Raw genomic sequence first — 14861 nt, 5'->3', positions numbered from 1 at the left:
TTACGTACTGGTTACCGCAGTCTGAACCAGAGGCTGACTCTCTCCGTTTCGATTCTGAGCATAGACACTAACCACATACTCCACTGTGGGCTGCAAGCCTTCAATGGTCATTTCTGTTTGATCTGCAAAGGGAGTCAAAAGCAAACGTAGCATCTATGTCATTCACTATAAACACCCAAATGACTTCTAGAGTTCAATGGTAAGCACATGGTGGCCTAGCATATTCATTTGAAGAATTATCATGAAAATATGAAGTCAGACATCAATTTCTTTTTGGACAAAAACATAGCTAATACAAATCACCATACTGAAAATATCACACTCAAGAATAAGTTCTAAAACTTAGTGATACTGCTCTTGAAAAAATGAAAATTACTGACTTTAACAGATTGCCTTCAGATCCTAATTTTGCAAGTATTTTATAAAAGAACAAAAATAACAGGGCTAAAAGGATCTGAAAAAGTCAGTTGGACCATCTCTCTCTTCTTAGTGTGCACAATAAACAAAACCACAAGGTGAACCTAATAATTTGAGATGTCCGTACCACAAAACAGAACCATGCATGTAAAAACACAAATGCACTTATCATAAAATTCCTACTGTGAAGTGAGCTGGTAACAATCTTGATCCCTGAACTCATGATGGGGAAAACTATGACATAATACATGAAATAGATGGTACCCACAGCAAGGAGGCCTTTTATCTAAAAAAGAATAATGTTTGGTTCTACTCTGTGTATCCTGCTGTGTGTGAGATGCTGGTTATTCTTACCTGGACCTGCAGTTTTAGTTTTTGTTGGTCCTGGGGCATTTTTAGGAGTGGTGGTCACTCTGTAGCCGGTAACAGGGGAACTTGAAGGCAGCCACCTGACACTAATGCTGTTGTCTTGAACATCAGTCACTTGCATCTGGCCTGGTTTGTCAATTTCTACAAATAAAAGCAAGGAGAAACCAGTGAAGCCCCCGTTCTTGGGGACAAGACTGGACAATTCCTTGTCTCTAGGTCTGATACATATTTGAATGATCTATTACTACTATTAATTTCTCCCAGGTGTTTCTTTTTTGCAGGAATTCAGAGGTAGCTTTTGGGGGGATGGGCAAGCATCTAGACAGCATTACTATTCTCAAGATGGGTGCTTCATTCACAAAGAAGCTACATTCCAAGTAGGCGTCTGTCTTCTTAGCTAATCAACTCATCCATTCATTTTTCAGCAGATATTTATTGAATAACCTTTATACCTGTCTATCGCAGGCATGTGGGATACATCAATCAACAAATCTGACAAAAAATACCTGCCCTTGGGGTGATTCCTTGTGTATCTGGCTCAAAATTGTGGCAGCTACAGGTGCTGTTAGCTGCAAGTGGTTGTCTTATTAAAAAGGAAAATCAATTTCACAAGGAGGAAAATATCTTGGGAGAACAGTATAAAAACTATCTGAATAAATAAACCCATGTTTCCCCAAAGGAGAAGTCTGTACCTGTTCGGTAATCAATGGAAATTGGCTTGCTGCTTGCCGGGCTGTCCCCACGGCCAGTGATAGCGTACACAGTGATGGTGTAATCTACTCCAGGTTTAAGGCCACTGATGGTGGCTGTAGACTTGCTCCCAGGCACAGTGAAATCCTGGACAGGGCTATTTCCTCCTGTATGAAAAGTAGTTAGTTCAGAATGTGAGAGAGTCAGAGTTACTAAAGTATTACTAATTAATTGAATTAACATATAGAAAGCAGCATATAAATCATATATTATTGCTTATTCCCTTTAAAAGAGTGCTATTAATAGGGTCTGACCAAAAATGTATATTTATGCATATAGTATACCTTGATAAGTGTATAAAAATTGGGAGAAAATTGCAGTTAATGCTATTTTAACATTCCAGTTAAAGAGGTGGGAAAGGGAGTAAAGGAGGAATTGGTAAAGGGCCATGAAAAACAATTACATTGTATAATGTTGAATAGACTAATTATCCTGATTTGAGCATCACATATTGCACACAGGTACTGATATTCAACTCTGTGCCCCACAGATATGTACAATCAACTATGTTCCAATAAAAAAAGAAAAGAAAAAATAAATAAAAGTAAATAAATAAAAATGTCACTGAGTTGTAGATTAGCATTAAAAGCAGAATGAAAGTAAGCCCTCAACTCAAGACTGCATGTATTGTGTCCTTTTAAAACATTTTAATGGGATATACTCAGGTTAAATAAATTTGGAAAATACAGAAAAGTAAAAAAGAGGAAAAAATAAAAATCATTCATTCCATCACTGATAATATATTTGTGAATTTACAATCCTTTTTTCCACAGCTCTGCTGTTTCCCCTCTAGTCGTATTATATAAACAACTTTTTATCTTGAATTTGCAACCAATTTTATCACACATTATCTTCCATGTTTTCTTGGAAAAGACAAGGCTACATTGAATGGGCTTGCAGGTTACCTGCAAGAAAATCTGATTCTATCAGAGTGTGAAGCAGCATTTTACTAACACACCTATTTCTCCATAGGTGATCCTGTAATATCTCACTGTGACGGCAGGAGGCTCCCAGCCTATCAACAGGCTGTTGGGGGTTGCAGCGATAACTTCCAGGTCCCTTGGAACGTCAGAAACTAGAAAAATTATGGGAAAATTTTCACATCGGTAACTTCCAAACAATGCCCAGACATACTCTTTTTCATTTTTCAGATAATTCTTCATGACTCTTTCATACAATAATGTAAATACTATGTAAAATTAGAATCTATGTACTATAAATTAGTATTTACTATATATACTATTTAAATACTACATGAAATTAGAATTAAAAATTATAAACGAGTCAAGCTAAGAGGTTAAGAGCCCATTCAAACTGTGATAAAATGATTACTTCAAATTTATTGAAGGAATTTTCCCTTAACTTTCTATTTTGAAAAACTTTTAAATGACAGAAAAGTTACAAAAATAATACAATGAACACCCGTATACCATTCCCTTAGATATTTGCTAATTCATAACATTTACCACATTTGCTTGTTTCTCTCTCTCTTTCTCTCTCTCATCCCCCAACTTTTGCTTAACCACTTGAGACTAGGTACAGACATTATGATGACACTTCTCTCCTCAGTACTTTAGCATTTATCTTCTAAGAATAATGACACTGTTACACTAAAACTATATTTTTAAGAGTACTTTGAAACAATGTTAAGTCTGCTATATTTTCAATAAAATTTTAGTAATTAGTAATGCATAAATACCAAATCGGATGAGAAATTTCTTGGGACAAGGAAATGATCTTCTTTAACATATTCTAGAGGGAGATTTTTCTCCACATGTTCTCTCATTTCCCTGTCCATGTCTTGTAACCATAATCTATTTTTTTAAGAAATGATGACTCAGACAGCATAAAGCTATTTCACAGACTATACCAACTGTATAGGAACGTCTGCTGAGTTTCTCTGCAGAGCAGAAAACAAGTTACCTGTTGACTGTTGACCAATCAAGGGGGGACTCTCCTCTCTGCCATTAAGAGCAACGATGCTGACCACATACTCCGTGCCTGGATTGAGGTTGGGGAGGGTGATGGAATTTCGAGAGGGGGGCACTCGATCCTCTCGAGGTCTCCCACTAGTGTGCTCAGGATGATGGCGGATCCTGTAGCCAGTGATGGTGGCTCGAGGAGCGATCCAATGGACGGTAAAAGAATTGGCAGTGATGTCAGAAAAGTCAATGCCAGTTGGAGAATCAAGACCTGTTTTTCCCACCCATGGGACAAAGGGGGAAAAAAAGAAAAAAGAAAAGACACCACCAGCTTAGGAAGTGAGGAAGGTATAGGGGAAAAGCGATATATCCATCTAATGTTTCTGTCCTTTCTCATCAATGTAATGATTTGCCATAAACGTCAGGTTATGCTATACTGATTCTAAGCTACATGTGAAGTTCAAAATCATAAACTGTCTGCTCAGTTTGAAACAGCCAATTCAAGCATTCATTCTTTTTTCTTTTGCTAAGTAATCCAAGTGATTTATGTGTGTCATTACAGTAGATTTCTGCATCACATTTGAAGACAGGTGTTTAAGATATTCTGGGAATTGATCTTTTCAAATGCTTCAGTGTTCAAGTATTCTATGTTTCTCTCCATAAGTGTATCTCTCAAAGTAAGGCAAGAGCTGCCCACTCTCAAGTTAAGTGTTTGGCTCTCAAAGAAGGTTTCTGTGCTCAAGAGGAACTGATATGTCAATAGACTGGTAATGATACCAAACATAAAACTTTCTAAAACTAAAAACATTATCCTGGACAAATTACAATACAGGTAATTCCTCACAAACTGAGAATTCAGTGCATTTTTTAAAAATTAACAAGAATTCAGAGTTTTTCTTAAATTCAAATCACTTAACCTCTCTGGGACTTCCAGCAAATTTCTGTTCCGGTTATAACATTCACTAATTTTATTCAATAATATACTCAAACCAAATTGAGATACCATAACTCCTTTTTTGGAAGCAAGAGGACTATAAATAAATTAATTAATATACTAAACTGTACTTTTTCAAAGGGAAAAGTTAAAAGGAGCATTCATCTGAGAAAGGGACATACTATGCATTCAATTCAACTTCCTTCTTACAGTAAATGAATATTTCATCAAGTAGGAAAAAAACCCATAAACTTGGTGGCTTAGTAAAGGAAGGAAAACACTTAGATGACAATGACAGTATTGGGTCAGCCATCAACAAAGCTGCCTAATGAGGAGAAGGAATATCCACCAACTCTAAATTATAGAGAGGATGAGATAGTCTTCCTGGGAGAGTTTTTTTAAAAGGACAGACAATAAAATGTCTGAACTAATTCCAGTCCTCTCTGGAAGCTGACTGAAAGTCCAGGAAATTGTTGAGGAGGGTGTCTTCTAATTTTTAAGACCAGGGATAAAAAAAGGTAATGACAAGGCTACACGCACAAGCATGCAGAAGGTGGAGTGGTAGTTTTAGAAGTAGCATTTCATTCTGTGATTTCAAGTTGGTAGGTGAAAGCTACTTACTAAACATACTGCCAACGTGACTCACCTGTTTTCTGTCTTCCTCTAAGAGGTATGCTCTCGTGTTGTTCATAGACGCTGGAGACACTGACTAAGTATTCTGTTCCAGGCAGGAGATCTGCAAGGCAAGTGGGACTTATTTTAAACTTGTACTCAAAAGCATGAAAAAACATGGGACTATTTCAATTGATGAAATATCCAAGCGTCCAGTCCTCTAGCTTACTTAAACCTAAGCAAATGTCACTACCTGGAGATGGTCTATACTCAGATGATAAGGAGCGGTCATCTTGCCCTGTAGCTTCTCTAAGCCCTGTCCTCAACTGCACCTCTGTGAGTGTGACTCAGCTGGATCTGCAGTCAGAGAAAGTTTCTGCAGCATAGGAATATTTCTCTCTATTTGATAATATAGCTGTTGAAGGTACAGGATGATAATCACTGTGTTACAGTGGACTATCATTCACTCCTCACAACAACCCTATGAGATAGTTTGCTACTTTTAAAAACAGCTTTATTGCTATATGATATATTACCTATATTTGAATTGTGCAATTTGACAGGTTTTGACCTTACAATAACTTGTAAAACCATCACTGTATTCAAGACAATGAACATATCCATTACCTCTAAAAGTTTGGTTTACTACAATTATCTCCATTTTATAAATGAGAAGACAAAGGCACAGAGAAGTTAACTTTAATTTACTTGCCCAAGATCATTCAGAGGTTGATCCCAGGCAAAGACTGGTGATCTTAACAATTAACCTTTACTGGAAAAGAGCCACATTCCAAAGGGGAAAGCAGCTGGTTCTGCCATATTAAGGTGAGAACAGAATATTAAAAAAAAAAAAAAATTAAGTATACAGCCCTGAGACTCCTCTTCTCCCATTTTGATTTACCAAAAAGGTACAGAGTAAGGTATCTAACTTTTGAGCTCCTGCTCATTGGCTTCTGTTCCCCTGCACACCACCTGCCCTTAGCCTTTGTGCGGAAGCTCCTGGAAGGTTTGGAAAAGCACCAGACTTGGGAGCCAGATGCGTGGACTCCACCACCTCCTCCCTGGTTGGCCAGGGGCAATTTACTCAACCACTGGGGACCTCAGTCACTTCATCTTTAAAGCAGGATAATAATGACTTCTCTAGGAGGGAAATGGCTACCTTGAGGTCATTTGTAACATTAGGATCATAATAAGGTCTTAGAATCATGATTAACATGCATGTCTGATCTAGGATGGGGCAGACATTGTAATGCAGGGGCTTGTATATTACATGATCTTGGAACTCCCAATTCCAGGGCTCTAGAGCGGAAGCAATAGCCCCATGATGTGGATATGCAGATATAAGAATGTTCTCGCCCTCAGCCATGAAATGAGAAAGCAAGATCATGGTCTTGCTGATCTACCTTGCTCTGTGTTTCATTTTCTAAGATATGTTTAAAAGACAGAGGATGTTGCTCTGTGAGACCATCATCTGGTAATATACCAAATATAAGTTATTTTTCCCTTATATGAAATCTTTTGCTGTTCTTATGTATTTTACTATTATAAAGTGAAAATAATAAAAAGCAATGTGCATGTGAAACACAGCACCACGTTGCAGCCTACTCTTATTTACTTTAATCAAAGATGTCTATTCCAAAATGGTAGGAACTAGAGATAATTTTCATAAATTGTTGTTGTTTATTTTATGTCAGCTGTTTTCTAAGTCTTTGGCCTTCTGAGAAATTCTGCTAATCCTGCTAACAGATTCTTTTTGAAGTACAAATTAAACTTCTGACTCTTTCTTCAAAACAACATCCTGTTCTATCTCAAGCAATCAGTCACTGTTTCTAAGTTTTCAAATGCTAAATAGATCACCTGCTGACACTTTTTTAAAAAACAACTGAGAATAAAACAGATATGGTGACACTATTTTCAATCACCATTTTTTCTCTTTCCAAATATTTAGATTTAGCCATGTAATTTCTCTTGATATTTACTTATTTTTATATGCTTATTTGGAAGCAGAATGTGTTTGAATTCTTGAAACTTCACTGCTGATGCTGTTTCTCCACTACGATTTTTAAAAAGTCATAGATATCAAAGGTATGTTCACATAGCAATAAACATTACATCTTTCAAAATTTATGGAGCTGCATATTAAATCTGGAGTTTCATTTGTAGTTGTGTTGCAGCTTTCCTGCTCTTAGTCGTTCCTGCTTGAGAACTCAGAATTCATTCCTTATGCTCCAGGTTAGTGTTTATTGAACAGATACACTTGACTGCTTACTTGTTAAGACCACTGCGTTGTCTGAAGGAGATATCGACAACTCTGCAACATCTTCCTCGTTTTTCACAGGTGAGTAGCGCACCAGAAAGTTGGTCAAATCAATGGATGGAGGTGGGGCCCAGGTGACACGAATAGTGTCTGGACCAATGTTGGTGAATCGCAGGTCAGTGGGAGGAGGGACAGCTGGTTTCAAATAAAAGGGAAGACTAAGTTAATGTAATTTAAAAACTAAAGCTAACAAAAACAGCTGGAAAGGTAAAACCAATATTTCATGCATAAAGGAAACAGTCATAATCATGCAAATAATCTAATCTAAATCATAGTGTATTACTGTTAAAAGTAAAACACTACACAAATACTGTTAGGCCCCTTTAACCTTTCTGCCGTCATCAGTATATTTTTAAAAATAATTTTAGTCTACTTTCAGATTTGTTGATTTAAGGTACATTATTAATACCACTGAAGATTATTTTATCCCAGGCTGAAGAGGCTTAAGTTGCCACACAGCAAAGAGAAACACAGCAGTACTTTCCAAAGAAACACATGCACACAGACAAAAAAAGGAACACATGCACACAGACAAAAAGACAGAAAGACAAGAGAGTCCTAAATTTTCCCTGTGATGTGAGATGTCTACAGCTACTGGCATAGCTACAGTTCCATTCAGTGAATTCTACTTACAAGTGAAAAGGATTCATGCATATTGGTTCTCAGCATGTTTCTTCCCATGCAGGGCAGAGAACCTTTAAAATGTTGCATGCCTGTCTCCAGACTGTGGTTAAAGAGGTGTTTATTTACCTTGTGATAGCAACAAACCTAGAATGCTCCGAAGTTGATTTTTCTTCTTCTACCTCAAAACAACCCCCTTCCACTCTATGCTAAGTTTTGATGGGTTTTTAGTCAGCTACAAAGAAGGAACATGGCAGAGTTCATCATAGGGTAGAAGAAAGGACAGAATGGTACATTTTGGAAGTATGTGTCTCAGCATTAACTGGTGTTGATTATACGATTAGGTATTCATCTCAGGTATTTAAAAAAAAAAAAACCTCCAGATCTGCAAATTTAATTAACCTTCACTATTGTGTATTTAATAGATCCGATATCTATATTTCTCTAGCCTTATAGATATTTGTGGTTTAAGTGAAAGTTAATTTGAGACTACTTGCATATGTCTTCATCCAATTAGTTTAGCATATACATTGGAGTCCTCAACCCCCTGTCCACCCTGTCTGAATCTTCAGCCAATTGCTGGCTTCTCCCTTGAAACATCCATATTTAACCAGAGTGACTGGTGGCAGCATGCAACACCATTCATGTCTCAAACACAGAAGTTTTCAAAATTCACCCGTTTGTTGTGTCAGTGTAGTAGGGGCACTCTCTCCGCCATTAATGAGCGTGATAACGCTGATGTCATAGTCAATGCCCGGCTCCAGCCCTGTAACTGTGTAGTATCCTACTGAGGAGTCCACAAAATCTTCAAAAATAGGGATACCTTCTCCTGCCGCAACTACTGTGATGCGGTACCCAATAATGGTGGAAGAGTTTAGCGGGGTCCACCTCAGGCCGATGCTTGAATCAGTTATATCAACAAAGCTTAGGTCAGTGAGTTGGGGCACCTCTATTGAGTTACAAAGCAAAGAGGGCAAAAGGAAAACAGAGGCAAAAAAGAGGAAAAAATAAAGCAGTGTGTATCAGGTTACCAGTAGTAAAACTGATGGAATGTTAAAGCAATGATGGTAATATGCAATCTGTTTCAAATAATCTGAAAAGATTTCCTAAGCATCATGAATCATTTGCTTCCCTGGGACAATAAAACAGGTTACAAATTCCTTTAGGGATTTTTCTTGCATTTTGAAAATGTCCCTGAACAGTACAGTTTGAACTTTTCAGGTTCCTAAAAATCTTAGGCCTGTTTAGGATGTCAAAACCATACCTAGAACCTAGACATAATTTCTGCAGTAAGTATCAGCAATGTTGAAAAAAAAATCCAAAACTGTTTTAGTAGAAAAATAAAAGCTTGCATGAGGAAGGTTTTAAAAAAATTGGCTGATAAATTGCCTTTTTCTCCCATATAAAACTCATGACAATATCATGGCCATAATGCTAATGCATTATGAATACATGATGTGAAATGTGCCATTCAAAAACACATTCAGGCCGAAGACAGACACGGTTGCGTCCAAGGCCATTGCCAATATTTGTTTAATTTATAATTGAAGTTTTTAAATTAGCATTAGTATAAGCATTCTACCAATTAGTGCAAAGGGGAATACCATCTGTCCAACGCTTTCATTCTGTCATAATCCAGTTTTGGACAAACAATGCAACAAACTAGATAGGCTTCTGCAATGTTGTCTTTCGGTCCACAAGAAAGAACACTCTGAAGGTGTGGCCTTCACTTTTTTCTTTTTTTTCCCCTCAATGTTAGAAAAGAAGGATTTGAAACTGCAAGATGAAGAATTGGACATGTCAACCAAGTGCTATTTTAGTGCTCACTTATGGAGGCAAAAACTATTTTACAGATAGCTGTTGAAAATTGACATGGACTATAAAATCAGGCATGAATGTACCGATGGGATGCATTTACCATATTACTTTTAGCCTGTCAGTACTGAGTACAGACACATGACATTGTTTTAGTAATATTTCCACGTGAGCGGACAGTACAGAGTTAATGCCATGGCTGCCACTCCATTACGTACCCATCGCAACAAACAGCATCCCAGTGAAGCACAGACAGTAAAAGCAGTGTTAACAGCAAGCATTTGTCCAAATAGTTGCTTTGACTTCATGGTTTTGGAGAGTGCAGTTGGGAGATTGGAACTAAATCTCAAATATATTTGTCACATCAACCATCTGGGGATTAAGATGTTAATCCCCACTCCTATTGAAACTGCCACTCTGAGGATAACAGCTTATTTTTCTATTACCTGGGATGACGGTATCAGAGATAGGGACACTTTCCCTGTCATCTTTGACAGTGTAAACACTGACATTGTACTCCAGGCCAGGACTCAGGTTTTCAAAAGTGCAGGAACTCTGATCGGCATGGACCACTTCTTCCAAAGAATATCCCTGCTGGCCATTTATAGGGGTCGTGGTGATTCTGTAACCAGTAATGTCTGGGAAAACAGAAAGGAGGAAGTTACTGCGTGGAGCATTTGTGAGCTAGAGCATCTTAAACTAGCTAGAGGAAGTGATTACTACAGGCTTTTCTGTTTCCAAATTCCATGCTACCACTCTACGCTGCTTTTCCTTAACGGATTGTCTGCAGGACAGTCGAGGAACATTCTATTTTACCTGCCTAGTACAAAATCGCTCTCAACCTTAAGCACATTCCCAAAAGAGGACTCTCCTAATTAAAAGCTCTGAACCGGGCTGGCCCCGTGGCGCACTCGGGAAAAGTGCGGTGCTTGGGAGTGCAGTGGTGCTCCCGCCGCGGGTTCGGATCCTATATAGGAATGGCCGGTGTGCTCACTGGTTGAGCGCAGTGCGGGCGACACCAAGCCAAGGGTCACGATCCCCTTACCGGTCACAAAAAAAAAAAACTCTGAACCTATGGGACTTAAAAGAGGAGAATCATGAAAGAAGAAAAAATGAAAAAACAAGAGTGATGGTACTTATTCGAGAAAAGGAATATTAATTATTAAACACTTCAGGAATCATAGCAATTGGGCAGTATCGGGGCTGAGAGGAAGGAGAGAGACATGCAAATAAAAACAGTGAAGACTAGAGATCTGCAGGGCCTGATTAAAAGTGAAATGGGAAAGTGTATTTAAGTTAAACTTACTAAAGGGCAAGGAAATGATGGTACATGAGTATTTTGTCATTAGGAACGGAGTGAACACTGAAGTGGTATATACAAGAAAATCCAACTGGATGAGAAATAAATATTTAGATCATTACATGTGCTAGTGATCATCCAAAATGGGCTGGCTAGGCCATTAAGACTGGTATTAATCATCCAGCTGCTAACAAGCTTGAAACTTGCTAACTAAAGTTTCAAATTCAGAGTAACTCAGCCGGAAGTAGTGTAGCTTTGGCTAAAACTATAGATAATGAAAACTTCACCCAAATCTACTTCAGAGGGAGATTAACAAGGATATTTTGAGCTAGACTTATTCTGTGTGATTGCGTGCATTGATCAGGTTTAGAGATAATTTCCTTAGCTGTGTGCCCAGGCGTGAAAACTATATGAGAAAAAAGATTTTACAGTAATTCCAATAGTAAACTTAGAAATATTAAGTGAAATATATTTCTTACATTAAGAAGCATAGCAGGTAAAGATGCGATCAACATTAATTGAAATGTGTGTTTTTGTTTAATTCAGAATTTTCTTAACAATGAATATTGTGATATCTCCATAGTGATTTTTCCGACATACCCAATATTAAATAATATTATTATATTTCAGTTAATCTTTCTCATTTAGAGAGACTTTCATGTGGTTTTGGAAAAGGTAATGAATGTCTAAAATTTCCTGCCCTGCCAATGGTATCTCATCCTACTTAAATATTACCATAGCTATCTTTTACAAATTTTAGGATTTTATAAATAATTTCTAATTATGTGAACAAGAACTTCAGAAAAAGCTCCATTTAAAGCTTTAAAAATAGTCATGGGACACCTTAACCAAATTTCTCGGTAATGAGTATAAGTAACAAAAAACCAGAAAACAATTAAGTTCCATATATGTGATATTGGGTATGAGAAGGAATCTAAAACCTTAGGTTATAATCCCAGTCTGTAAAATGAAGGTCGTTCCTGCCTTTCATCACCCTTAGATTTTTGTGATGCAACCCATGACAAAATATTTGTGAATCTTCAGTGAATAATACATTTAGGATCTACAATAACTCACAAAGAGGAAATTACATAGTATAGCTGCAGTCATTTATTCAGCAACTTTTAATCCTCTGAGTCAAAGGTATCTTCCAGAATGCTTTTCCTCAGCCCCCATGACTCCCCACAGCTGTATGAGGGCCTGCCCTTTTCCCACAGCTGAGTGCATGATTGTGATTTAAGTAACCATGCATTAGAATACCCTATGCATCACTCTATAATGGACACTCATGTACAGCTGTGTTTTTTATGGAGAGCTACGATCCTATCTTTCTAACATCTTTGTCTTGGGAGGGTATTGCGTGTACCTGCCCTCCCATACTTCCCAGGCTTACCTGGGGTGGTGCTCCTCTCCCAGGAGACAGTCAGCACTCCAGTGTCAGGGTTTGCCTCCAAGTGCAAGTTCGTTGGTGGAGACAATGCTATGCAGAAAGAAAATTTTAAATGAAAAGTTAGAGCTAACACAAAGCACTTATCCTGTGGAATGTTTCTTTGCTTCTTCCTTTTATTTCTTTTTGCCTTTTTCTTTCTTTCTTTCAGAATCAGTAAAAATATAGAAGTTATACTATGACAAGATGGTGAACAGAAATTCTCTGGCAGAGAATTTTTTTATGATTAATGATTTTTGCAATGCTGTTGAAATTATTTCTATCTTGCCAGTTCATAAGTACTCCCAACGTGGAAAGAATACTTCTGATGCCAGGGAATATAAGACATAAGCTGAATCTACTACTCCAAATTTAGAAATNCAAAGGTATCTTCCAGAATGCTTTTCCTCAGCCCCCATGACTCCCCACAGCTGTATGAGGGTCTGCCCTTTTCCCACAGCTGAGTGCATGATTGTGATTTAAGTAACCCTGCATTAGAATACCCTATGCATCACTCTATAATGGACACTCATGTACAGCTGTGTTTTTTATCCTGCCCTTTTCCCACAGCTGAGTGCATGATTGTGATTTAAGTAACCATGCATTAGAATACCCTATGCATCACTCTATAATGGACACTCATGTACAGCTGTGTTTTTTATGGAGAGCTACGATCCTATCTTTCTAACATCTTTGTCTTGGGAGGGTATTGCGTGTACCTGCCCTCCCATACTTCCCAGGCTTACCTGGGGTGGTGCTCCTCTCCCAGGAGACAGTCAGCACTCCAGTGTCAGGGTTTGCCTCCAAGTGCAAGTTCGTTGGTGGAGACAATGCTATGCAGAAAGAAAATTTTAAATGAAAAGTTAGAGCTAACACAAAGCACTTATCCTGTGGAATGTTTCTTTGCTTCTTCCTTTTATTTCTTTTTGCCTTTTTCTTTCTTTCTTTCAGAATCAGTAAAAATATAGAAGTTATACTATGACAAGATGGTGAACAGAAATTCTCTGGCAGAGAATTTTTTTATGATTAATGATTTTTGCAATGCTGTTGAAATTATTTCTATCTTGCCAGTTCATAAGTACTCCCAACGTGGAAAGAATACTTCTGATGCCAGGGAATATAAGACATAAGCTGAATCTACTACTCCAAATTTAGAAATAGCAAGTAATGTAAGCAAGGATAGGATATTTTCCCCAGGCCATTCTCACAAGCAAAAAGCGATACTGATATTAGCTTTTTTTTAAAAAAAGTGGTACAGGCCGGCCGGTTCGCTAAGTTGGTTAGAGTGTGGTGCTGATAACACCAGAGTCCAAGGTTGGATCCCTGAACCAGCCAGCCACCAAAAATAAATAAAGTGGAACATTTTTAAAAACTAAAAGAAAAGCAAAGGGAAAAAAGACACTTCTTACGTGTCACTACTGTGTTTACAATTGGCTCATCTCTCTCTTTCCCGTCTTTCAGGACTTGGATGGTGTAAATGTACTCCACGCCTGGGGTCAAGCCAGACACAACGATGCTTCCTGAGTCTGAAGTCACTTCTCGTGGTGCTTCCCCTCCCTGGCTTGGTCGTACACCCAGCTAGAAGGAGGAAAGCAAAGTAAACACCAAGAACAAATATTTCCAGAGCTGCATTACTGCTAAGAGGTTTACTGCTAAGAGGTTTACTGCATTACTGCATTTACTGCTTTATGGAATGTGAACTCCTCAGAAAGCATGCAATGGACTTTTGTTAGGGGATGAGTTGGGGACTGACTCTAGCTCTATTATATTCTTTAGCTGTAAACTCCCTTTACTGGGGGATGGGTGGGGGTGATATCTTCCAAACTGCATTACAGTGGCTTGTGATGGAAGATTCCAGAGAAGTGTTATCACATACTGTGTTGCTTGATAAAGAATCTCCTGGTACAAAGCAGAAGTACACAGGGGCTTTGGGTCACATAAAAGCTCATTTTGTGTGTGTGTATGTGTGCGTGTCAGCAGGAATCCCCTAGCTCTGTCTTTAATGAGTTATTCACATTCAATTCACTTTTTACTTGCCATTTAAAGGCACCTGTCCTTATAGCACTTTGCACTGCAAAACGCTCCTTTCAAAGAAGTATGTTCATAGCTTCAACTGCAGCATGATACATTACAAAAGAAGAATTAAAATGAATGTGCCCATAATTTTAAATCCTTTTAAGATTCTGTTTCAAAAACCTAGATAACACTGTGTTATCAAATAGTGTTCAACTCTAGAGATATCCTTCATACATTATAAGGCTTCTGAAAGTCAGAATGGCACTATTAAGGGAAATTTAAAAGATATACTGGCAGTCTTCAAAAAGGGTTTCTCTATATTTAAGTAGCATGATCATCAATATGGCCATTTGCATACTTCC

The 14861-nt window shown here is 37.9% G+C and overlaps 1 protein-coding gene across 1 annotated transcript in view; it reads right to left on the bottom strand.

The window, feature by feature from the left end:
- Nucleotides 1-14861, bottom strand: part of FN1 (fibronectin 1) — a 67282-nt gene that overhangs the window by 15258 nt on the left and 37163 nt on the right. The window contains exons 22-32 of the mRNA XM_008578833.1: nt 13893-14061; nt 13230-13316; nt 10204-10395; nt 8619-8891; nt 7274-7456; nt 5039-5128; nt 3460-3729; nt 2495-2611; nt 1479-1643; nt 772-927; nt 9-122 (exon numbers count right to left, since the gene is read on the bottom strand). Coding sequence (XP_008577055.1) covers nt 9-122; nt 772-927; nt 1479-1643; nt 2495-2611; nt 3460-3729; nt 5039-5128; nt 7274-7456; nt 8619-8891; nt 10204-10395; nt 13230-13316; nt 13893-14061 — 1816 coding nt within the window. The remainder of the gene's footprint in view (nt 1-8; nt 123-771; nt 928-1478; nt 1644-2494; nt 2612-3459; nt 3730-5038; nt 5129-7273; nt 7457-8618; nt 8892-10203; nt 10396-13229; nt 13317-13892; nt 14062-14861) is intronic.

This window comes from Galeopterus variegatus, unplaced genomic scaffold (genome assembly GCF_000696425.1).
Source record: "Galeopterus variegatus unplaced genomic scaffold, G_variegatus-3.0.2 Scaffold1770, whole genome shotgun sequence".
Lineage (NCBI taxonomy): Eukaryota > Metazoa > Chordata > Mammalia > Dermoptera > Cynocephalidae > Galeopterus > Galeopterus variegatus.
This window is presented reverse-complemented; position numbering and strand designations above follow the sequence as displayed.